Here is a 26,053-nt window from a genome sequence, read left to right on the forward strand (position 1 = left end):
GTCTGGAGAACTGAGTGTGAGGAACTGCATATAAATTTACTACTGAAGCAGTCCTTGGGAAGCAGTTTAAGGTCTGTCAACTGGTTTTCTAAGGGCTTTTCAGGGGTTTTGTCCTCCATCCAGCCACCACGGGACCTTTCATGTCCTTCCTCACTACCCACCCCATCTCCCTTCCTCGTTAATTCTCTGGCTGGTTGCCTCTTGTTCTGCAGACCCTCACGCTTTCTGTCACCCTTCCCCCACCCTGACTCCCTCTCACAAGTTTCTTCCTTCCAGAGCACTCAGATCCAGGAGGTGAGCGGCTCTCAGAAGTCTCCCTCCCCTGACAGAGGAGTGTGAACAAGGGTCAGGACCAGGTCCCACAGTGCTGGCTGAGAGATCCTTAGGAACATCAGTTTTGTAATTGATGTGCTAATCGGCCCAGGGTTGGGCAACTTCTCTCTCTGGAGAGGAAGGAAAGCAGCCTCTAGATGAACTGACACATCTCTGGTGGCACACAGCAGCGTGGCCTTTTGTGATTTGGCTGTGGCATCCAGGCCCTGTAACCTTGGATGCCTCCACTTCCGTGGCTATAAAATGGAGGCGCCACTTCCTACCCAGCATCACAGGATGTCGTAAAGGGCAGCAAATCCTGATGATGAGCAGCTTGCAGCAGACAGGGCCCCAAGGGCCAGTTCTAAAAGGTAACAATAGTCAGTGAACAGAACACAGAGGCGGGAGAAAGATTCCCCAATGGAGCAGGAGATGCCCTGTACAGGTGGATTTAAACGTCTCTGAGCTCTCACTGCCTCAGCTTCCTCTTTGGAAGAAAATAATAAAGCCTAGCTCACAGAGCCATTCTGAGGACTAAATGTGGTGTTACCCACAGTGTATGGAATGTGGTACCCATCATAGACAGTTTCCCACGCTCTTCTCCTTTTATTCTTTAACAAGTTTCAAGACAGGCGTTGGTGGCGCATGCCTTTAATCCCAGCACTCCGGAGGCAGAGGCAGGCGGATCTCTGTGAGTTCAAGGCCAGCCTGGTCTACAGAGCGAGCTCCAGGACAGCCTCCCAAACAATACAGAGAAACCCTGTCTCGAAAAACCAAAAACAAACAAACAAAACCAAAAACAAACAAACAAAAAAACAAGTCTCACCAACCCATGATCAGAAGGCTAGAACTGCCAAAAGACGCCGGAATGATAGGTAAGCATTCACTCATCTAACAGAAGACAAGAAAAAAAAAAAAACCCTCAGTGGGGCTGAAAGCCTTGCTCTCATCAGTGAGAGAATAAGAGTTACAACTCTTATTCCCAGCTTTTAAGGTTCACACAAATCTGCATTTTCATTCCTCCGAAGACTGTTGGCTTTTTTTATCCTCAGACAACCCTCCCCCAATTCCAGTTTCAACCCTAAAACCTGTTCATACCATTAACTGCTGCATACCCTGAGCTCTCTGCAGCACCCACAAAACCTGCAAGCCACCTCCTCTCCTCCAGGAGCCTCCTCCTCCCAACACAAGGCGAGGAAGGTAGTTCTATCTCCCGGGCTGGAAGATGGCACTAATGGGGACAGCAAGCGAAGGAGCCTGTCGAGTTGCTGGCAAAGGTTGCCCTAGTAACCATTCAGGAAACCAGCCCAACTCCGAGAAGGAAAATGATAGCCTTTGCTTGCTTGGCTCCTTGCAAGCAGAAAGAAGCCGATATGGGTAGCAGGGAGCAAAAGAGGCCCAGGCAGGGCTAGGTGAGGGCCCATGCCGTCAGTTACAACCTCCCGCCTTTCAGAGCAACACAAGAAAAGCACACAGCAGCCAATCTTCTGGCCTATGTGAACCGTGAAAGTCACCCTCTTAACATGAACTGCTTTGTGGGAATAGAGGAAGCAGGCACCCCTATGTCCACCAGCCTTACGAAACAATATGCCAAACGCTGCAAGTTTATGGGGGCCCTAAACTCTGCCTGCTCTGTCTCCTCGCTCAGCCTGGTGACAAAGGCCATTTGCTCCCAATTTATTGGAGACTTCTTTTGGTCACAGCTTGAGCGGCTTCAAGGCTGCCGCAGGCCCCCTCTCAGACATTTGCTGAATGGGCCAGGCTCAATTAACGCTCCCTCCACAGGTTCAACTCACACTGTGACCCTGCACGGCTCCCTGTTATTCATGTGTTACTTCCCCTTTGTGGTAATGGCTTGTGGCGCTGGGCCAGAAAACATTATTAATTTCAGAAGTGGCCTGACAAACAACAAACCCACAGTGAAACGAGAGGAAGTGCTGGGCAGGCCAGCTGTCGGCTGGAGCCCAGCAGTAGGAACTCAGTGTCTGCAAGTTCTGGGAGGAATAGGGATGATGATCCACGAAGGGGAAATGCACTAAAATTACCCACAGTGCCCCCCCCACCTCCCCTCACGGAAAAAGAAAGAAATCAGAGAAAAGAAGGAATGAAAGCATTCGGCTACTTGAGCTGCAGCTGGACAGGAAACTCTGCTTGCAAATCCCTACTTTGAACAGGCAGTTTAGGGAATGCCAGGAACGGAAACTCTTGAGAACTGGATTAACGGGAGCCAAGTTGAACTGCCATCCATTTCTGCTTTCTGGTTCCTGCTGACTTGGGACACCCAAAGAGGTGCCTGACTTGGTTGTTTTTCTGCAGCTTGGTTCTTGTACGTAAGTTGCTTAAAAAGAATCATTCCCAGGCAGGTTGACACAATTGCTTGTGGGATGAAAGTCACTTGCCAGTGACACGTAGACTGCCCAGCAGCCTGACTGAAGTCTCCCGTGTCAAAAGCTCATGTTTGTTCCCATTTCAAAATGATGAGAGTTCAGGTGTGAGATCCCGAAACACATGTCCTAGCGCTTCTGATTCTAACATGGATGCCTTTTACCTTTGGTTTATGTACTTCTTAGCTCAGAAAAGGGGCTCAAAAAAAACATGACGCACAACCCTTGGCTCAGAAGGAAACTTCAAACAACACATTAACACGGAGGGTCAGTGGGGCTTCTGGCCTACATTCTAATGCAGTTAAGCACAATAGCAGTCTGGAATTTGGAGAATAAGATTTCCTTCTGAGGGAGCATCCAAACACTTCAAACCCCTTACAAGTCCACATACCGTTAGAATGTCATGTGCCTGAAAGAGGGAAGGGGGCCTATTCTAGCTTGTGCTAGGATAAGTTTCAGTCGAACCAGACAGCCTGGAAAAAAGTGATTATCTGTATCTCCTTCTTGGCATGCCAAAGGAGTATGGAGTAGAGGATCCTGCAGGACAGAGGTTAACATGTGGCCACCATTATCCTGGCACAGACCTCTTTTGGCAATTTATAGATTGCCAAACCTTACCAAAAGGGATGTACTATGGACTTCATTTTTCCAGGGGAGAGGGAAACATTAAGCTTGAGATACTCATAAGCATGATCTGTATGCATGACACAGTATACCCTATGAGGCCTTCTTGATAAGCAAAATTAAGTTTATGAACTATGTCTGAAAAACATTAGTAATAACCTTGCCTTGGCTATCACTACAAGCTCTATCAGCCTCTACTACTTCAATACATTCTTACTTCACATACCGAGGAGACACTTAAAAACACATTCAATAGCCAAAATAGGTATTTATTAATAATTTAAGGTTTTACATTCTTATAATAAATCCCAGCTCAAAACTTTACACCACGAACATCATGGAGCAACTCCCTTCTCCACAGCCCGATGCATCCCACCTATCAATGGGTACCCATGCTCACATACACACAGACACACACTTCCAGTTTTGTATAATTTTTCTTAAAGGAAAGAAACCAACCGTAAGTATTGCATTTGAGGTGACGCTCCCTGAAGAATTTTGTACAGAGGTAATATACTGTTTAGCACAGCTGAAGTTTAAAAAAAAAAGCGAACCCACAATTTTGGTGTCTTTCCAAGATCTACCCCCACCCCCTTGAGACAATGTAAGCCAAATATTTACAAAGGTAAGGCAGAGTCAAAGTACATTAAGGGGAAAAAAAAAAAATCACAAGATATATGAGAGACCGAAGACTGCACCGTAACAAAGTCTTAGTGATAATATCCATGAAAAGGTCATCAGAACTGCTACAATAAGGTCAAGCATGCTGCAAACATACCCTTTGGATAAGAGAAGAGCACAACTTGTCTTTTTCCTTTTAAGAAGTGGCACACTGCTTTCTCTCCCTTTGGACTTCTTTTATACCCAAAGATAAAAACAAACACAAGCCAAACAAACACTGTCAAGTGATTTAAGATCAAATATTTACAATAATCAAATAAGAGTATCAGCTTTGTTTTTGTTTTCCAAACCGATACCACAGATACAGAGCTAAAATCTCTTTGGCTCCACTATACGCAAAGTTGAATCTGTCTTCACTGAAGACAATACATAGTTCCAGATGCCACAGGAAACAGCCATACAAGGCCCTAAAGAACACATGCCCCTACCCCACTTCTTGGTCCTACCCTCTTTATCTGGATGAATGTCCAGTCCCTGCTTGGGTAGGCTGGGGGGTACGGGAGCAAACCCATTGCCTGGATCTAGACAGCATGTCCAGTCCTTCCAAAAAGAATGAATGGAGCGAATCTCTCCCTCTGTAATAACCAATTTTGCACTTGGCAACCTTGTCTAATACAGACAGCTGGCGACATTTTGACACCTGGGGCCACACACAAAGAAAGCAGCCTGGTTGTTGCTGCCCAACAGAAACTGCTGAAGGAACAGGACACTCCCAGCTAAGAAAGTTGGGTGTCTTTCACGTAGATTGCAGGGAGTCCACCTGGTAGACATTCTGGTTGGAGGGAGTGGTGAAGTACAGCTGTTGTGCTGGAACACGGTTGTCACAGGGGCTGCTGAGTCCCAGGGTCCTTTCAAAGTCAAGCAACTGGCCCATGAAGTTGAAGTTAGGCGAGATGTTGGACTTCTTCATCTTGACAATGTCATAAGCATCATTCATGGACAGGTTGAGCTTCTGCATGAGGTAAGCAACAGTCACGGTGACGGAGCGGCTGATGCCTGCCAAGCAATGCACCAAGACACCACAGTTTTTGCCTCGGGCTTCATCTGTGAACACAAAAAAGGCAAGATCTCACTAGACTGAAAAGCAAAAAACAGAACAAAAAACCACCCTCTGCCAATGCTCAGTCTAAAATACCAATTAAGGAGGAATATGAGTCGTGTGTGGCAGTTGAGCCCCGAAGGCAGCAGAAAATGTATAACTGAGATAAACATGTACACTAAACACAATGACATAGTTCAGATATTTCCTGTCAAGAGAGCTTTTGTATTAAGTTTCTACCAACAAAAACCTCCTTAATGTGTACATTCTTTGCCCCAGCATGTGAATACCAGAAACGCTGCAATATGGTCCTGAATGCCTCTCCTCCAGACAAGCAGACTGCAAGGGTCTATTAAATTATTCTCCAACTGTGGTGCAGCTAACAATGGAGGTATTCAGGCATTTTAAAAGAGAGGGAAGTCACAGGGGACAGCCATTAGGAGGAACAGGATGTCTACATGGCCTGAAAATGAGTTCCTTTGTAATAGGAAATGCACTACAATGCCTGGAGATTCGCTTCTCTTGGGCTCCTAGCCCACGGTTCTTCCTGCTAGAGATCAGGTTACCCGGAGTCTGTTACCAGCACGCACAATGCAGTATCATTCAACCAGGTGACATTCAGTATTCACACTGCTTTCCAACAACTAACTTGGGTGTCCTAAAATAACACCTGGGTCTTTTTTTAATTATAAAGCAAGACTAGGGTTCTAGTCTATAAGTGAAGTGCTTCTACTTAGCTCTCTATCACACCCTTATCTAGAGACACAGATTGAGAACAGCCTCCTCAAGAGCACGAATTAAATGGTTCAAGAAAACGTTTCAAACAGTCCCATGACCTGCTATGTCAAAAGGGCCCTGTTTCCCTTCAGCAAGAAGGTAAACCCAGAATTTAAAACCCTCCAGGAATAGAGACCTGCAGTCCAGCAAAACAGCTCGCGGGAAACCAGATTAAGATCTTCAATTCAATGACTGACTGTAAATTAGTCTCACCTATGAAAGAGATGGCCTCAGGGAAAAACTGGGACAGGTTCTGGCTCCAGTGATCCGAAATAGGGATTTGTTTGTATTTGAACTCCCCTGCATTCTCAAAGAGGTTGGGCAAATTGGGGGTGACATTCAAGATGTACTTGATGCCAAACTCCTCCAACACGTCCAAATTGGTAGAGTCCTTGGCACAGCCCAGGTAAAGGAAGGGCAAAATCTCCACCGGGAAGGAAGGCTGGCTGTTGGACAGCGGACTGCCATCCGAGTCCGTTGCACTGTTGGGGTCTCGGTCAAGGTCAGACTCAATGTCCGAGGAAGAGTCGGAGCTGATCCGCAGGCCCCCGAGCCCCAGCACTGGCAAGGGCGGGGAGCTGCACGAACCGTCTAGATTGGTCTCGCAGTGCAAGGAGAACTCGGCCTGGAACTTACTGAAGCCACCTGCCAGAACAAGAAAAGCAATCTTGTAACCAGAGATACCGTAGTAATTTTCAGCCTGTGAGAACCGCAGCTGGGTGCAGGAAACACTACAGGCAGGCACCCAGTGAACCTCCTGCAGTCCTAAGAGAAATACACTTCAGTGTGCACCTTTAGGAACATAACCAGCTGCTTCCCCCCAGGGAACTCTTAATTCATCTGAATCCGGAAATGCACAAAATGATAACTTTTCTTAATATTTCGACCCCAGCCACCTCTCCAGTCTGCCAGATCTTATTTTGTAATCGAACCAAAGAAACCGAGGGGAAGGTAGAGGTGCCTGATTACACAGAACCCTTGGCGGGGGGTGGGGGTGACCAGAAAGGAGGCTACCACGCTGGCCCAGTTTGCCTAAGCCGAACGCACGCGGTGGTCCCTACCTCGCCGGCGGCTTCCCCAGCCCGCAACCCTCCCCGCGAGCTCAGCACCCGGAGCGCACCACGTACCTTCCAGGTAGAACGCCCGACAGCCCTCGTCTTTGAGTTTCTTGAGCAGCAGCCCGAGGACCGACTCGCCACCTGTGTTCTCATTCCAATCGCTGCTGTTCTCGTCGTAGAGCACTACGGTGTCGGTGCCGCAGCGCCTGGTAAAGCGATCCCGGTCCTCGCAGCGCGTGAAGAGCGCGCGCACCGGCAGGTTGCCCTTCTGCAGACGCCGCAGCATGATGCCCGGGATGGCCACGTTGATGGCCGATTCGATGTGCGACGACTCGTACAGCTCCTGCGGTCGGCAGTCCATCAGCAGCAGCCGTTCGTTGCCCAGCTCCAGCTGCTCGTTGAGCCACGCCACCGTCTTGCTGATCGCCATTTCCGACGCGAAGGGCACGGGTCTGAGCGTATCTATCATGGGGGTCGAGCTGCAGGAGAAGGCGGGGTGCCTAACAGACGCCCCTCGAGGCAGGCATAGGCTGGGCACGCTGCGCGAAGCTGCCGCTCTCGGAGCGGGGTTCGATTCTGCCTCGCCTTTCCCAAGCTGAGACAAGCGGCTAGGAAAGGCGACACAGCCGCCAAGTCGGTGGTCCCTCTGCACCGGGCTGCAGGGATCACTCTCGGAGTCAGCGAATCTCTCTGAATAAAGGTGCCCAGTTTTGTTCCTCCTCAGTGAATGAAATCCAATTAATTCGGACTCCGTGCCACTGAGAAGGGAAAAAAACAAAACAAAAAAAGTCTAGCGGCTCCTAATTCTTCCCTGTGAGGCTGCACCTCAGATCCAACCCGGTTGGATTCAAGACTCGGTTTGCTCACAGTCCCTAGGACTCCGCTAGAGCACACCCCCTGCGCGAGGCAGCTCCTCAATGGATACAAACAGCCAGCGTCTCAATGGATACATTCTCTCGGCCAGCCAATGAGCGCGCTGCGGAAGGGGCTGTTGCCGTGGGGACGGGCCGGCTGGAACAGGTTGTGTTGATGAATTGTTAATGAGTTTGTCATTCACAAAAACGGAAAGGAATTTCCGCTCCGGATAAGCCCCAGTGCAAACAAGCTGCAACTGCGGGCTCGGCGGGAGGAAGGAGAAAGAAGAGGAGGGTGGAGGAGGAGGAGCAGGGCAGATAAACCTGGGCACTTGAGTTGTCTCGTGTTTCCTCCCGTGGAGAGTTCGCACTTCGCGTCGAAGTCTTTGCTCACCAGTGGTGCAATTAACGAGCACAAAAGCCCTTTATCGCGACGCTTGCGCTCTCAAGCTAGCTTTAATAAAATTTGGTGGGTTACCCCCCCCTTGTTTTTATTCCCTTAAAATTCTAGACCGGCCATAGCCCCTCTTCCCGTCCTCCTCGAGATCGTGTGTGGCATTTGTTTGGCTCTTTTAAAAAGTCTAGTTGTTTGTTCTGATGTTCTTTTAGCCTAGGCTGTGTTGGGGCTGGTGAACTGCCTGGGCTTTAGTGACCCGACGAAGTGTTAAATGCTAATCCAACAGCTTTCGAAACAAACTAGGGTTTTGTTGAAACATTTTAGAGCAACTAAGCAAACAAGCGTTTGGTTGTCCAGAAAACCAGAAGCTCCCCAACCACAGGTTTTCTCAACTATTTGGGGGGGGGGTAACCCTACACTTTTTTTTCTTTTGCTCTGGTGGCGTGGGGGTATTCTAAGCCGTTGTTCCGGAGATTTTGCTCCCCACCACCGGTCACCCACCAAGCGCGGGGAGTCGTGCTCCTTTGGGGCTGGGAGCCGGAGTTTGCCTTCTAAGAGGAACCGGTCTGGCAAGGCAGCCTAGGTTAGCTGTGTGGGACGCCTGGGTTCACCAACGATCCCTGCAAGCGGGGAGTCGCGGCGCAGTCCTCCCGCAAGACCTGCAGACTGCGGGAACTCAAGTGAAAGCGGCGACTGACTGCTGTGGACACCGAGGCCGGTGACCCATCCCTCCTTGGTTAAGCGGTGCTGGAGCCCCCACAGAGCACTCTAGAAGCTCCAAACGCGCTTGCGCGCTGCGCGTCAGGCCGCAGCCCCGGTGCTCTGGGGAAGGGGGGTCATTGCGACCACCCTGTGATCGCCTATAGGGCCAGCGCGGAACTGTCGCCTTGCGAGAGAACTAGTACGGATAGAGAGCCAGAGCCAGAGGAGTCCGCGTCGGACCCCTGGGTTCCCAAGTTAGGGTGGGGGAGTTTCAAGGACAACCTCCGCTGCCCGTACCACCCGCAGGCTACTTAGGACGGAGGCGGCGCGGCTCCGGAGCCGGATGGAGGCGTGGCCGGCGGGGGCCGCGACGGCGACGAGGGCGCATTCCCGGCGCGCACAGCTCTATTGTTATATAAAAGTGCCGAGGCCGCCCCTCCCGGACGGAAAACCACCTGTGTGCGGCGGCGGCGGGCCCTGCGGAAGGCGCGGGTCCCGATCCGGTCTGCCCTCCCGGCCCCTCGCAAAGGAACCGCTCATTGTCCGGCCGCAGTCGGGAGGCGGAAGCGCGGGCTGCGGCCCTTCCCGAATCCGGGGCGCAGAGGGCACCTAAGGTCACCGGGTCTCCCCAGCCCGGCGCCGCGCATCCGGGTCCTACCTGCTGTCGCCCGCAATGCAATTTGCATTTTAAATCATCCTCCCCTCTGTCTCCGGGGTTTGGGAAATGTGGGCTAAACGGGGCGACTTCGAGGTCCAAGTTGCCAATTTTGGAGCACTCCTGCAGGCAGGCGCCCCGGGGGGAGCGTTTTGATGAAAATGGGGGTTGCCTCCATCCTCTCTCCGCGCCTTTTTTGGGCTGCGCTGGGAACAAAACGCCCATAATTCACTGGATGGCTTCCAATTCCCGCTGGGATAGGCCTGCTCTACAGCTGACGCCCCCGGATCCTTCCCCATCTGCCACAGGCTTTCCCACCCCGAGACGTTTCAGTCGGTGGAGACCAAAGGCTAGGAGCAGAAGAGTGGGGTGCTCTGCCGCGAAAACGTGAAGGGCGAGTCCCTCGGAACCGAAGAGGGACGGACGTTGAGTTTCTTTTTATCAAATTTTAAAGTGAGGTGGGGCCCCCCGTAATAGGGAGAATGATCGTAAAGCCTTGGCACGCGTACCCGTGTTTCTGAGTTCGAATTATCTCCCACTTCCTCCAAGAAATTAGACCATTTCGATCTATTTGCACTCAGTTACATTCTTTCTCCTCGTCGTCCTTGCCTTTTGTAGGGCCGCTGTAATAGTAAATGGGCACAATGAAATGCTGTTAGCTGGTGTGTTTATATGTTCTGAGCTAACCTACAAAATGGCTTGAGCCCTGTAGGAGGTTTTTATTGGGGGGGGCAGTTATTTTCGGACCCAAATAGCCCCTTTGAAGCCTTCATGGTAGCCTGCTGAGTAGCCACCCCCTCCGAGAACTGCCCAAACCAGTTTAATTCAATCCAGTTCAGTAAAACAGGAGATGTCCTCGCCCAGGCTCAAACGACACCTTAGCCAGGTTAGGTGGGTGGATCCAGACAGTGTCTAACTTCTTGCTGCTGCGTTTTAAAAATTTGCTTCATTACCCCAAACCAAGACAGAGAAAATTGTGTGTGTGGACAGCACTGAAGGGCAGACACGGCCTTGTTTCTGTCCACCTGAGTAATTTTGGACAGTCTTCAGAAAAGTTAACCCAAATGGAATAACGGAGATTCAGGAACTGCCTGAAGCTATATGGTAACAAACAGTGTGCTCAGGACTTGAGATCAGACCCAAGGTGACCAGGTTCTTTAGGTTTCCATTTCCTGCTAAAACACAAGATTTTAAATTGCTAAATTGAATCTTTGGGATTTTGACCACACTTTCTGCTGCACACACTCCACATATATAAAGGTAATTCTTTGCCGGTCTACGCACCGGTGGTTTTCTTTGCTAGTTAACCATTCCCAAAGTGAACTACATTCTTTCGTCCTTGGGCTATGTGTCATAGATGCTAACCCTCATAGGGACAGTTGCTTATCTGGTAGCATGGACCTGGGTTCGGAGCTTCTTTCTTTTTTCTTTTCAGATCTTATTTCTATCCCTTGCCAATATTGAGACAGCAAGACTCAGTCTGAACTCTTACGGGCATCCCTTTCTTCACACACACCAGGTTCCAGCAAAGCAGTGTGGGAACGAAACCCGCAAGAATAACTAGGTAAAGTGCTTGCTTTTCTCACAACTACGAGGTCCTCAGTTTATTCCCCAGAACCCATGTTCGTTGTTGTTTGTTTTTCCAGACAGGGTTTTTCTGTGTAGTCCTGGCTATCCTGGAACTCACTTTGTAAATCAGTCTGACCTTAACCTCAGAGATCTGCCTGCCTCTGTCTTCAAAGAGCTGGGATAAAACTCATGTTCCACCACCCAGCTAATAAACCCGGCGGTGGTGGCACACACCTTTAATCCTGCAGAAGCAGAGGGATTTCTGTGAGTTTGAGGCCAGCCTGGTCTACTTAGCTAGTTCCAGGATGGCTTCCAAAGCCACAGAGAAACCCTGTCTGGAACTACCCCCCAATAAATAAATAAAACAATAAAAAATAAACCAACGGGCTGGGGGGATAGCTCAGCCGTTAAAGGCTAGGCTCACAACCAAAAAATAAACCAACACCCTATAATACTAGGATAAAGGAGGTAGAGGTAGACAGATTGCTAGAGTTCATGCCCACCCAGCCCAGTCTAGTTGGTGAGTTGTAGGCCCGTCTCAAAAAGCAAACATGAGCTGTAGTTTGTCTCAGATTGTCATCTGGCTCACCTATGTAGGTGACCTTGTACCCACACACACACACACACACAAATATATGTATATACATATATATATATATAGATTAGTAATAGCCTACTTTCCTTAAGCTTACCTTCCCATGAGACCAGAAATTTCTACCATGTTAGAAAGTCGAAGTGCTGTGCAGAAAACTAAGCAAGGAAGGGAATGCAGAAATGTGTGAAGTTGTGGATCTGCATATTTGCTTAAAGGACCTTTAGGGATACGTGTATTTACCTAAAGGACAATGGAGATAAGAGATAACTCAAACCTGTAGGGCATGAAGAGAGGTACTCTAAGTTTGACTTTTTTTCCCCCTTGTGTTACCAGAAATTTCTTGGGAAGTACTCTCGGGTCCTTTTTAACATTTAAATTATTTATTTTGCAAGAATCTTGATAGTTATAAGGGCTGGCCTTAAATTCATTCTGTAGCCCACGCAGGCTTTGCTTGGGCTTCTAACTCTTCCTCAGTCTTCAGAGTTTGGAATTACAGACTTACTAACCCAGGCCTTGCAAATATGATGTTTCTTTTAAATCCTTTATTCTTGAATAAAAATGACTTACTGCTCCATGTGACCCTTTGTCTGCCCAGGTCCTTTTCACTGCTCAGGCTCCCCGGAAAAGCTCTCTCCCAAGAAAAGGAAGGGCTCTAGCCAAGAGGACCACAGGCTTCCTTGATAACAATGTCTCCTGTCCCTTTCTAAAATATCATTCCTGTATAGGAGACTACTCATTTGTTTATTAGAGTGCTGGGTATTGAAATCAGAGCTTGGAATGTGCTAAGTATTCCACCACTGAACCACACTGCCCCCCCAACCACAGGAGACTACTTGAAAAAGCAGAGAAATGCAGAAAGTCATCTTAGACTCAATCTGCTAAGCATAGAGATGCACTGTGATAGGTAACATGAATTGTTAACAAAACAGTGAGTTCTCTGGAAAGAGAGTCTCAATGAGAGATGGTCTAGATTGTCTAGATCTGTGAGGCAACCGTCTTAATTAAGTTTAATAGAGGTGGGAAGTCCCATCCACCTCTGGACAGCACCATTCCAACCATTCCCTAGGCAGAGGATCCTGAAGCATATGAGTGGAGAAACTAAGTTGAGCATCAGTGACTATGTATGCATCTGTTTCTCTCCCCTCTCACCTATGAATGCATGGGGCTAGCTGTTTGAAGTTCCTGCCTTGACATCCCCCAAGATAATACACTGTACCTGGAATTGGAAGCAGAAATAAACCCCTGTCTCCCCTGATTTGCTTTCTATGATCCTTGTTGGGGGGGGGTTACTAAGCAACAGTTGCTGCATGTCTCTAGGTGTTTTGCCTTAGAAAGCTTTCTAAAAGTTGTTAGTAAGTATTTTGCATACAAATTTCCTTTTGGCCCTTGGAGAAGCAGTGTGACTTTGCAAGAGCCCTGGGGCTTCTAGGACCCAGATGAGTTAGCATGACCTTTAATCTTCTTGGAGTAATCTCTCTGGATACACAATGACATTTATTAACACATCATGTGAAAATAGCTAAGCGGATTTTCAACAAACAGGAAGAGGGTGTTTTAGGAGCACTGACTTAAAATATAGGCAGGTAATATATTTACAATTTCCTGGGAGGCTCCAAAATGGTGATGGCTTTCAGAGCAGCTAAACCTCAAAATGGAATCTATTTGAAGAGTACAGTTTGAAATCATCTGATTTAAAATAAAAGTATAGGAGAATGTAAGAGATTTATCCTGAGGTCTCTCCTGATGGGGGCCTGAAAAGATAGCAAACTATGCTTGAACAGCAGAAGCAGGAACCCAAGAAGCCCAAAGGATCAACATCAGGACCCCACTGATGATATGCACAGATTTAGAGCTTCAAGTTGCCCCCAGGTGCTGTAGAATAATCCTGCTGTGCACTGTGTGTATACTCTCACTGGTTAGTAAACAAGCTAATTGGCCTGTAGCAAGGCAAGATAAAATTAAGCAGGACAATCAAACTGAGCATGCTGGGAGGAAGAAGGGTGGAGTTAGGGGAATTGACTGCAGATGGACGCAGGGAGAAGCAAGATGAGCATGCTGTACTGAGAAAAGGTACCCAGACATGAGGCAGAGCGTAGATAAGAAATATGGGTTAATTTAAAATGTAAGAGTTAGCAGGTAACAAGCCTGAGCTATTGGCCAGCGTTTACACTTAATGTTAAGTTTCTGAGTGATTGATTGGGAGCAGCTGGCGGCACAGGAAAACTCTACCTACACTCAGGACCAGTACCACTAGGGCAACCCATCTGAACTAACTGTAGGTCTTGGTTTGCAACAGAGCTTGAGTGCAGTTTAATGGCTTTCCAGACAGAGGCAGCAATACCAGTTTCCTGTCCGTAGCATATAAAGGGATCACCTATAAAGAAGATGATGCCTTCACACCTAGCCAAAAGGTTGCTATCAGAGGAAAAAGGAAACTACCATGTGGTGAACTTCAGGTCTTAGCCAACATAGCAGGCACCATTTGCTTTCCTACATGTCTGTTTCTCATCACCCGGCACAACACCAGCTTATTTACCCCCCAGATTCCACAGAGACCTTATCTAGAAGATGCTTGTGAAGCTGACAATCTCTGGCAAGTGAATTTGTTTAAAGATAATACTAATTTCTGTAGATGATTTTGTTCTGTTCCTTCCATTAGAAAAAGACCCAATTCTTTCCTCTTACCATTTAGTTTCACCAAGTGGGGAATACAGAAGTACATTGTTAAGCAGTCACGAGAGTTGACATTTCTTCTAGCTCGTTTGCTTTCTTTTTGAAAAGAATTGGCAGCCCCTCCAATTGTGTCCAAAAGTCCCTGCCATCTACATACGTACTCCTCCTTCTAGAGTCATTCCCAGCAGGTACCCTGTGTGCAGAACCCTGAGGCTTAGGGCCCCTTCCTTCCTTATATTGGCTTTATGACTATCCTTTCATCTTACGCTCCTTTATTGACATGGGTATGAGCAGCACACATACTACCATGGTGTAAGAGAAACTATGACGTAGTATTTCACACTACCCTGTTTTCCCCTCTGCTTTGGAACAATCCCTTGTGCACTGTAAAGATTTGTCACTCGAACTGGTTTAATAAAACGATGATTGGCCGGTAGCCAGGTAGAAAGCATAGGTGGGGTGACCAAACGAAGGATGATGGGTAGAAGAGCAGAGTCAGAAGTCACCTCCAGACACGAAGAGGAGCAGGAGATAAATGTGCCATGCTAACAAAGGTACCAAGGTGTGGCAAAGCACAAATAGGAATATGGGTTAATTAAGTGTAAGAGCTAGCTAGTAACAAGCCTAAGCTATTGGCTGAGCATTTATAAGTGATATTAAGCCTCTGAGTGATTATTAGACCATGGGACGGATTATTAGGCTGTGGGACATCAGTCAGTGGGCATGACTGTTCAGGCTTTACCTTGACTTCTCAAATTTAACTCAGAGCCCCCACGCCCCACAAACACACCGGTGTAACCCCAGATTTCAGTCTAAGCAGTGCTGCTTCCGGACATCTGGTGAATTCATTACAGCTATAGTCAAGTCTGTTTTTTTTTTAAATATACATTGGTGATTTGCCTGAAAGTATGTCTGTGTGGGGGAATCAGATCCCCTGTAAGAGGAGTTACAGATGGTGGTGAGCTGCCATGTGGGTGCTGGCAATTAAACCCAAGTCCTCTGAAAGAACAGTCAATGATCTTAACCACTGAGCCATCTCTCCAGCCCCCAGAGTGAAGTCTTGATACATCAAGACATAATGTCATGGTCACAGTTTATGTGTGCATTTATAAATCTATCAAAACTGGACTAGTAAGATGGCTCAACAGGTAAGGACACTTGCCCCCAAACTTGACCACCAGAGCTCAATCCCACTCATTAGAAAGAAAGAACTGACCCCTACAAGTTGCCCTCTGACTGCTACATGTGGGCCATGGCACATACACCCCACCTCCCCAGTAAATACATATTAAAAATTGATCTGTCGCCGGGCGTTGGTGGCGCACGCCTTTAATCCCAGCACTCGGGAGGCAGAGGCAGGCGGATCTCTGTGAGTTCGAGACCAGCCTGGACTACCAAGCGAGTTCCAGGACAGCCTCTGAAGCCACAGAGAAACCCTGTCTCAAAAAACCAAAAAAAAAAAAATTTGATCTGTCACAATAAGTATGCAAAGCAGGTACACCATCACTTAAGTCTCACAATTGCCAAGCCGACGTCGGGACCCCAGTTCACATCCCAGTCTCTTTGAAGCCTCCTTCATTTACACCGCACCCAACCAAGTAAGGATGCCACTGGAGCAAGACACTGCAGCACCTTGTGAATTACTTAGTACAATGGCACTAAATAGTTAAATAGTATTTTTCTGGTCAAGACTGGGAGTTTTGGAGTCAGACCAACCTAGATTCTAGTCCTACCTTCAGCTACTTTGTAGCATGTGACTCTGAGGGAAATCACTTCATCTCCTTATAGTTCCCATTCTCCACCTGTAAAATAATACTACTGTTCTACTGGACTACACCAGTCATTGGGTTATATTTGTAAAGGGGTAGCAATCCTAAATGGAGAATAATTCATTGTCTGCTACCTGTTTTTACTAATTGCATGCACGCACGCACGCTCATGCACAAACACACACACACACACACACACACACTCATCTACATAAGTGTTTATTAGTCCTGCCCCAAAGGATCATATTAAGAAAAACACTCTAGCACCAATTTAACTGTCAGAAATAGGGGAAATCCAATTGTTTAAAATGTGAGAGAAAAAATAAAAAATAAGAAGGACGTGCAGTAAAATGGTTCAGCAGGTTAAAAAAAAAGTCACTTGCCAAGCAAGCCTGGTGACCTCTAAAGGTCGCCACAAGGTCGCCCTCTCTCCTGCACCTGGGTCATACCATGCGCCTCCCTAACCAGGCACACACACTAATAATAGTCATAACAGTGATGCTGACGGCTGGGTTCCTTCTTCCCATTCTTTTTCATGGATGAGGCGAGCAATACCGAAGCAAATCTTTGGGTTTTTTTCTTTTGAGACAGGATCTCAGTACGTACCCCTGGTAGGCCTAGAACTAGCTATGTAAGACACTCTGGCCTCAACTCACAAAGATCCACCCGACTTTGCCTTCTGAGTGCTGAGATGAGAAGGTGTGTACCACCACGCCCGGTAAAGCTTTGTGAGGCGTGGAGGACCCGAGTAAGCCAGGATGGTGCAAGTTTGGACTGCACCCCAGAGGTCTCCCAGAACACACCTGCAGAAGAACACACCTGCAGAAGAACACACCTGCCCTCCATCACTGCCAGCTCAGTTGCTCCTGTAGCTGTGGACAGGACATTCATTCTCCCAGAGAGGGATTGGAAATCTACTGGGTGAGCAGCTGGACCCATCATCTCCAGGTACTCCGAGTTTGCAACCCTGATGGGATCACATGCTGATAGTGCACTGGGCAAGGAGGGGCTCTCATTCTCTGGGAATTTCCACTCTCCCTTTGACTTCGTGCCCTCAGGGAGTTTGTCAGATGAAAGGAGGGGGCTCCAAAGCTGGGTGTGAAGGGCACCCATGTGCGACCGATGATGGAAGAAAACTTCCTTTTCTGGGCGAGGAAGCCTGCTACAGTGGAGTTCACAGCCAGCTCTGCGTAAACAACCCACCTGCTCACACAGTTGCTATAGCAATGTTTTCATGCGTGTGGCTGCAAGATTATTTGAATTAAATGTCTGGAAAGCGTCAATCTTTTGGTCTAAGACAGAGAAACCCTGTCTCAAAAAAAAAAAGACTACAGACTTGCCCTGAAAACCCGATATTTACCTTACAAGCCATACTGACCGAGAAGCAGCTTCATCCTTCTCTCTGTTTCCCTTCTCTTCTTTCTCCCCTTCTCCCCCCCACCCCCACCCCGCGCACAGCACTGGCAATGAAACTGACAGCTTTGGGCATGGCAGGCAAGCATTTTCCAAGTAAGTGAGGCCCTCCGAACTCTTTTTACTTTTCTATTTTAAGACAAGGTCTTACTATGTTGCCCGGACTAGCCTTGAACTCACACTTTTACCCTGGCAGGACTGAACCTGCAGTCCTCCTGCCTCAAGTTCGTGAGTGTCTGAGATTGTACAACTATGCCAGGCCCAGCCATGAAGCAAAGCTATTGAAACGTAGAGATGCTCAGGTCGTCCCCCCACGACTCTGACTTAGCTGATCTAAAGCAGATTTCAGACGCTGGTACTGTTTCAAAGCACCTGGGAAAATGCTAATACATGTGACCTGGGCTGAGAACCAGTAACTAAGGGTTCATGACACCCATTCAAGGAGCCCTTCAGTTCCTTGCCTAGACAGAGGCCACCTATGAGCAAGGGATTAGTTAGCCTCACAATTAAATGTCTGGAGACGCCTGGAAGTGCTTGCTTCTGTTCCATACTTAGGCCTTCCCCAGAGACACTCTGATATTTGTTTGTTTGTTTGTTTGGTTTTTTGTTTCTCCTTCTTTCTTTCTTTCCTTCCTTCCTTCCTTCCATCCTTCCTTCCTTCCTCCCTCCCTCCCTCCCTTTCTTCCTTCCTTCCTTCCCTCCCCTCTTCTTCTTTCTTTGCTCTCTCTCTCTCTCTCTCTGTCTCTCTCTCTGTCTCTGTCTCTGTCTCTGTCTCTGTCTCTCTCTCTCTCTCTGTGTGTGTGTTTGAGACAGGGTCTTACCATATAACACTGGACAGCCTAGACTATGATATTGGACCATGCTGGCCTCAAACTTATGGAGATCTGCTTGCCTCTACCTCCCAAGGGCTGGAATTAAAGGCATACCTGGATCTCCAGAGGACTTCTATTCCAAAAGTCTAGAGAGGGACCCAGGGAACTAAATTGTAGCCTAGCAGCCAGGAGGAGCTTGGATGAGTTAACCACACTGTGAGAAGCTCCACAAGCTATCCCACACAAGGGTTTCTCGTCCATCAGCTGCAGTCATGGAGTATAGAAATTATCCTGAAGGTTCACTGGAGAGATGAATCAAATATTACCCTGTACCCATACAGTGAACCTTCAGGATAATTTCTATACTCCATGACTGGAGCTGATGGACGAGAACCTCTTGTGTGGGATAGTCTTGAACTCTGAGTTCATTCAGGTTACTGGAACATGGGACTCAGATCTAGCCGTTGCTTTGCCTGAAAGGAAGCAGCCCTTGATAACAACTTCCATGTTCTGGAGAACGAGACACATCTTTAGGACTTAAATGGCTTCAGTTGCACAGGAGATCGTTCAAGTTAAGCTATCACAAAACAGAAACTTGATTGGGGAAGCTGAACACGTGCCTCAGTAGCTAGAACATAATATGCTCTTTAAAATGTAGCTGTAATAGAAAGGAAGTAGTGTGGGAACGAAGGGGGAATTTTTTCCTTTACTCTGAGCTGAGAGGGAGATGGGGTGGGAAGTGACCCAGGAAAACCTCTGTCTGAGCTGGATCACTGCGGGAAAGCACAGTTCTCCCTTCCCCATCCCCAAGTGTGTTAGCATTTTGTTGCTGTGACAAAACATCAGAGGAAACTCAATACAAAGAAGAAAACTGTATATGCAGTTACAGTTAAAGAGATATTAGGTGGGTGTCAGCTAACCTTCTTGTTCTGGGGCCTGGGAAGAAGCCAAGCACCATGGGGAAACATGGAGCAGAAGAGAGCCCTCACTCATGTTGGCCAAGAAACAAAGAGAGCACGGAATGGGTTGGTTCCCATCATCTCCTTCAGATGTGCAACTCCAGGGATCTAACTTTCTCAGCTCGGCCCCACTTGCTGAAGGTTCCATCGCCTTCTAGTACCCTCCCAGACTAGAGATGAACTTTTCAATACACAGTCTTTGGAAGACATCCAAGATCCAAACCATAACACCGAGGCACGAGGAAAGGAAGGTGCTCTAGGGCAGAGACAGGGGTGGAGTTTGGAGTGATGGACATACGTGGTCATCAGGGTGTAGCTGAGCAGTGTTGAGGGCAAAAGACTGGCAAAGGTCATGGGCAAGGCAGCTTAGAATCCTGAAATGTACCTTAGATGTGGTTGAAAAGAGTTTGAGCTTGAGATGCCTCCCCCATACGCACTCACACACAGGAGGAAAGGCATGAAAAGTCATCGGAGATATTTAGAAGGGGGTGTGATATGATTTCAGAATATAATTCGGGTAATGAAGGGATGGGTACACTCCAGGGAGTAGAGAAACTGGGGGCAGGAAAACCAATTAGGAAGCCGTTGTAATTGTCCAGGAAAACGAGGCTACGCCAACACAGTTGTCCTCTTCCTAAAATAATGCACTCATCAGCCAGCTTCGTTTTCATCCCTTTATTTCTGAGGCTGGAAAAATCACTTCACTTCTCTGTGACTCAGAATCCCTCCCTAATAATAGATGATGACAAAACACTTGTCTTACCTCATGCAGAGCAGTACCGAGAGATGTTTGCAACTGTAGCCAGGAAAAGGGAGAAATGTTATTTTAAATGTGAGTTGCAATAATTTTTCTTGGATAAAAGAAACTGCCATTGCTCCCTGCCTAATGGTTTATTATGAAAAATTTCAAGTCTACTGAAAAATTGAAGATTGAGTCAAAGGATTGGCAGAAGTCTTTGGAAGATTCTTTTGCAGAAATGCCCAATAGTCCCTCCCCAGGAAGTAACATCTTCAAAAGAAGAGTCCATTGCCTCCAGATGAAAGTGCCCTTGCAACCTGTATGGTTACAAACACTATTCTGCAGAGAATTTTTATAAAGAAAGACCTGGCTTTCCCATTATGAACAACAGTGTAATAGATGCTGTTCCTATTATTACTCTCGCAGAACTATGGGCTGGGCATTCTAGGAGGAGGTTATACAATATCTAAGTTAAGAACTGGACACTGGACAATATGTCTTCAGGTTATACTTTGTCATTTGAAGCTTGTAGTCTGTCCTTATAGTGAAGGGCACCTAACCATGCCCTTTCCCTCAGCTGCCAGGCCCTTTGCCAACAATATTTATCCACTGCCCTGGAGCATATGCTATTTCTCTGTTCATTTTGATTAGGAAAGGATCACTATGAGAGAATGCACAGCATTCTGAGACTGGCTTAAGTCTTGTCAAAATGAGTTTGTCTTCTACCTTAAAAATCCCATATTGGATATTAGTGCTGGGTTGGTGTGAGATATTCGTGAGATAGAAAGCTAAATGACATGTGGATGCTCTGCTCAAGAAAAGAACAGTTAAGAGCTCAGCTTTGGTGGCCCAAGACTATAAACCCATGCTACTTGAGAGGTTGGGGTAGGAAAATTCTAAGTTCAAGGACAATCTGGGCAATTTAGTGAGAACCTGCCTCAAGAAACAAAATGGAGGATTGGGGTTGTTGTTTAATGGTAGACCAGTTGTCCAAAATATTTGACACCCACCTTCATTTCCCAGGACTAAAAACAGAAAAGGCTGGGTGGTGGTGGTGCATCCCTTTAGTCCCAACACTTGGGAGGCAGAGACAGGCAAATCTCTGTGAGTTGGAGGCCAGCCTGGTCTATAAAGTGAATTCCAAGACAGCCAGGGCTGTTACACAGAGAAACCCTGTCTGGAAAAAACAAAACAAACAAACAAACAAAGTAAAAATGGTCAATTACCAGAAAGATAGTATAAACAAACAAGTTGATTTAGTGTAGAACTGGGAGAGAAAAGATTCCAGCTTACAAGAAAAATTCAGCAAAGTGGATGAGAAAATTAGCAACCTGAATTTAAAAAAAATTAGAAGAAAAATTCAGCAAGGAAGTTGAGATTTTTGAAGAAAAGTAGAAACTAAATTGAAATGTCAGAAATGAAAAACTCAATAAATAAAGACAAAGAAACAGAAGAGAGAAAGTATCATCAAGCAGACGATGGAATAACAGGGACACAGGCCAAGACAGAGGAATTATCATATTCAAACATCAGTAAGAAAAATAAAGTCACAAGCATGGTTGCAATGTCCCAGAAAAAAACAGTCAAGGGAGCCATGGGAACACACAGAACAGAAGGAGCTGAGATAAACAACCAAGGCACAAAGAAAATGTTCAATGACATTACAGCAGAAAACCCCCCAAATCTAGAGAAACAAGTAGACATTTAAACATTACAGGCATTTACAATCTCAAATAGATATGATGTGAGGAGAACATCTCCATGACAGATTATAGTCAAGATGTCAAAAACACAAAGCAAAGAGGCAATATTGAAAACTCTAGGGGGAAAATGCCAATCTACCGAAAGAAGCAGAGACATCAGAATAGATGCCAGGAAAGCACAGAATGATGTACTTTAAGCCTAAAAGTACCTGACTGCTAACCAAAAGTACTGTATCCATCAAGGAGATCTTTTAACATTACTACAGGTAAGTGTGAATTGGAGCCGTTCTTGATCATTAAGCCTGCACTGAAGAAAAGACATGAGAGAATTTGACAAACCAGTGCTTCTCAGCCTGTGGGTCCAGACCCCCTTGGGGGTCAAAAGCCCCTTTCCCAGGGGGTTGTCTAAGACCTTCGGAAAGCACAGATATTATACACTGTGACTCATAACAGTAGCAAAATTACAATTATGAAGTCGCAACAAAAAAAAGTAATGATTGGGTTCACCACAATGAGAAACTGTATTACGGGTTGGCAGCATCGAAGAGGTTGAGAACCTCTACAATATACAGATAAGGAAGAGGGTTTCAGTCATGGGAAAGAATAAACTTAATGAGAGAGCCAGATAAACAGATGAGGGCTAGAAAGGAACACAGCATGAATGACACAGTAAATCAGCAAACTCTAAGTCAAGGGCAAATAATCCAAGCATCCAGGAAAACACAATCACAGGAATCGGTAACCATTTCCCAACAGCAGCCTTAAAAGTAAATGCCCGCTGGGTGGTGGTGGCGCACGCCTTAATCCCAGCACTCAGGGTGCAGAGGCAGGTGGATATCTGTGAGTTCAAGGCCAGCCTGGTCTACAGAGTGAATGCCAGGCCAGGCTCCCAAAGCAATACAGAGAAAGCCTGTCTTGAAAAAAGCATTTAAATAAATAAATAAATAAAATAAAAAGTAAATGTCCTCAGCTCACCATAAAGAGACAAGGCTGGCTGATTAGATTAAAATTTTTGATCCAAGCAGAGCTTGGTGGAGCATGCTTTTAATTCCATGGAGAAGGAGAGGCAGGTAGTTCGAGGCCCACCTGGTGTACGTAGCTCATCCCAAGGCAGCCAGGGCTTTACAACGAGACTGTTCCAAAAGGAAAAAAAAAAACAAAACAGAAAACTAAACACAACTATTGTCTACAAGAAACACATCAAAACCCTGGTAAAAGCATCTACAAACTGGGAATCAAAGAATGGAAAATAACCTATCAAGCAAACAGCAGTGAAGAACAAGTTGATGTTATTAGTCTGTTATCCGAGAAAGTAGATTTCACTCCAAAATTAACCGTAAGTGATTTTTTTTTTTTTTTTTTTTTTTTTGGTTTTTCGAGACAGGGTTTCTCTGTGTTGTTTTGGAGGCTGTCCTGGAACTCGCTTGGTAGTCCAGGCTGGTCTCGAACTCACACCATAAGTGATTTAAAAAGCAGGCCATGTTAAAATAATATAAAGGAAGAAGAGATCTCAGGGGTGTGTGAGATAAGGGAGTACATATGACATGAATGGAGAAAAAAGGACTCTGGAACCAGGCAAAGGGGACAGAGAGCACAGTTGAGGGCAGTAGGACAAGAGAATGAGGAAGAACAAAGTATTATAATGTGCATTTATTAAAATGTTACAATAAGCCCAACAGTGGTGGCACACGCCTTTAGTCCCAGCACTCGGGAGGCAGATACAGGTGGAGCTTGGTGAGTTTAAGGCCAGCCTGGTCTACAGAGTGAGTTCCAGGACAGGCTCCAAAGCTACAGAGAAACCCTGTCTTGAAAACCAAAACAAACAAACAGAAAGTCATAATCAAACCACTTTGTGTACTAGCATAAATAATTAAAAAAGAAAAGAAAACTAAATAGTTACCTCGTGATACTATAAGGAGACATACCATGAACACACAGGGAGGTGATAACATAATATACAATCCCCTCTGAAGTCCGTGTGCCTAAGCAATAAATGATTAGTTCTTTCAAGTGGAAATATTTGCACTAGCAGAGTGAGTTATTCTGATTGATTTGTTTCCTGTTATCAGGTCCTTCTTGGAAAACATACTGGTGAAATTTGTCATACAGCAATTAGAAGATTACAAAGAGCAGAAGAACAAGCCTCATTAATCCTTACACAACTTTGTTCTCACTTCAAGGACAGTTTAAATATCACAGATCTCGGCCTGCTCTCACACACATTCTTCTGTGTGATGCGAAGATCCCTTTACAGCACAGAACTCAGAGAAAACAGCCTGAAGCAGACTGTGTCGACTGACAGGAATCACACACGCCGGTGAAGCAGCAAAGAGTCGCTCGTTCATGAACACAGGACAGTGGGCAGCTACTTGATAGTTCTCATTCAGGTATAATCTTTAAAGATGTTTTCTTTGCTTTTAAACAAAAACGTATGCAGTTGCCATGGGATTTGGAACTGCAAAGCACAGTTTACCCACAAAGCCAACAAAAGCTCCTTTCAAATGTCTGTGTATATTATACCTTTTGCAAATATGCAAAGTTTTTTTAATCAAGTAAAAACAAACCAAAATAGAAAAAGATAAAACATCATTGATTTATCTGGGGGCACATGATACTCGTGCAGTGAATAAAATACCAAAGAAAGGGAACAGTATAGACTGAATGTGTGTATCTCCTGGCCATCCATTACCTGTCCTCAAGACAACCACTATGAGCTGGCTTCCAGCATGTCTATCCAGACAGTCTATGTACAAGAATATGAATTCATATACATGTCACTATTGTGACTTATGACACAGGTCTAGCCGTCAAAACCCATGGGAATACCATTGGAGTTTCCCCACATTTCTCTTCACTCCATTTTGGAGATGGCTACATTTCTTCCCCCTTCTTTCCTTTCCCCAATGTGTTGGGGACTGGGTACAGGGTGACACTCATGACAAGCAAGGACTCAGCCACTGAACTGTATCTGTAGCCCTCTTTTTACTTTTAAACTTTGAGATTTGGTTCTCACTAAATTATCCAGTCTGGCTTGGAATTCACTCTGCATAACCAAGGCTGGTAATCCTCCTGCCTCAGCTTCCAAGTAGCTGAGTGCCGCGTCCACTGCGCAGCCTGTGTCCGAGAACGTGCGGAGGATGTCAGGGATTGACAACACATAGACCCGAAGGCTCCTCAAGAGGGCTTTCCTTTATTCCTACTCTGGATGGTTATTATATACCCTGACACCAGAGGTGGGGATGGGTGGGTCTGAGGATGCAGTTAGTCTTTGGAAAATGTCGAGGACAGGGCGGTTCCTGTGGGCACACCCTTTTCAGGAACTTATTGCCCCGGGCATTTTATTGTTTTTAGTAAACATGATTTTAGTAAACATTGTCTTACAGCTGCCTACTCCCAGGCTGATGGGGAAGTGGGTCTCTGAACAAGGTCTGGTGTTCCCACAGCTGGGACTATGGGTTTTTGTCACCAGGCCCAATTTCCTTTAAGTCTTGATTTTCTTTTTCTCATTTATTTATTTGTCTCTATATGGGGTAGTACCATAATGTGTTTGTGCGAAGTCAAAAGACAGGATTCAGTTCTCTCCTTCTACCAAGTAGGTTCTGGGACTCGAACTCAGGTTGTCAGGTTTGGCAGCAGGTGCCTTTTACTGCTAAGTCTTGTCATTCCTTTTAATGACACACAGCATTGTGTTACATGATCGCCACATAGCTTATTTAGCTAAGCAGAATCCGTTTCCTAACACAGCTACATCTTTTTGGGGGTGGGGGTGTTTGGTTTTTTTTTTTTAAGATTTTTTTATTTATTACATATACACCAGATTGAATTGTAGATGGTTGTCAGCCACCATGTGGTTGCTGGGAATTGAACTCAAGACCTCTGGAAGAGCAGTCAGTGCTCTTAACCTCTGAGCCATCTCTCCAGCCCCCTTGGTTGGTTTTTTGAGACAGGGTTTCGCTGTAGCTTTGGCGTCTGTCCTGGAACTCACTCTGCCTCTGCCACCCAGGAGTGCTGGGATTAAAGGCATGTGCCCCCAACCCCTGGCACAGTAACTTATTTTTATATATCTGTCTTTTATGTGCACATATGCACAGTTCTTAGATGTGGAGGTGTTTGGTCCGAGTACCAGAATTTAGAATTTGATGGGGATTATTCAAATGCCCTCTTTAAGGATTACAAATTTGCATTCCCATCAAGAAGATATTTCTCTCAAAATTGCCCCATAGACCTCTGCTGAGCTGATGAGTAATGACAATCCCATAGTACTTTTTAATCTGTATTCCTTTAGTTAAAGAACAATTTATTACTTAAAGGCTATTTGAGTTTCTTTTCCTCTGCTGG

General features: G+C 46.3%; 1 protein-coding gene across 1 annotated transcript; it reads right to left on the reverse strand.

Moving 5' to 3' along the window:
* Window positions 1-3,568: 3,568 nt before the first annotated feature.
* Window positions 3,569-7,884, reverse strand: Dusp6 (dual specificity phosphatase 6). Its single transcript, XM_005088080.4, has 3 exons — window positions 6,945-7,884; window positions 6,031-6,462; window positions 3,569-5,045 (listed from the first exon to the last, which is right to left on the reverse strand). Exons 1-3 carry the CDS (start codon window positions 7,342-7,344, stop codon window positions 4,738-4,740), a joined length of 1,140 nt encoding a protein of 379 aa, XP_005088137.1. The 5' UTR covers window positions 7,345-7,884; the 3' UTR covers window positions 3,569-4,737.
* Window positions 7,885-26,053: the final 18,169 nt, after the last annotated feature.

Source organism: Mesocricetus auratus, unplaced genomic scaffold (genome assembly GCF_017639785.1).
Source record: "Mesocricetus auratus isolate SY011 unplaced genomic scaffold, BCM_Maur_2.0 Super-Scaffold_100011, whole genome shotgun sequence".
Classification (NCBI taxonomy): Eukaryota; Metazoa; Chordata; class Mammalia; order Rodentia; family Cricetidae; genus Mesocricetus; species Mesocricetus auratus.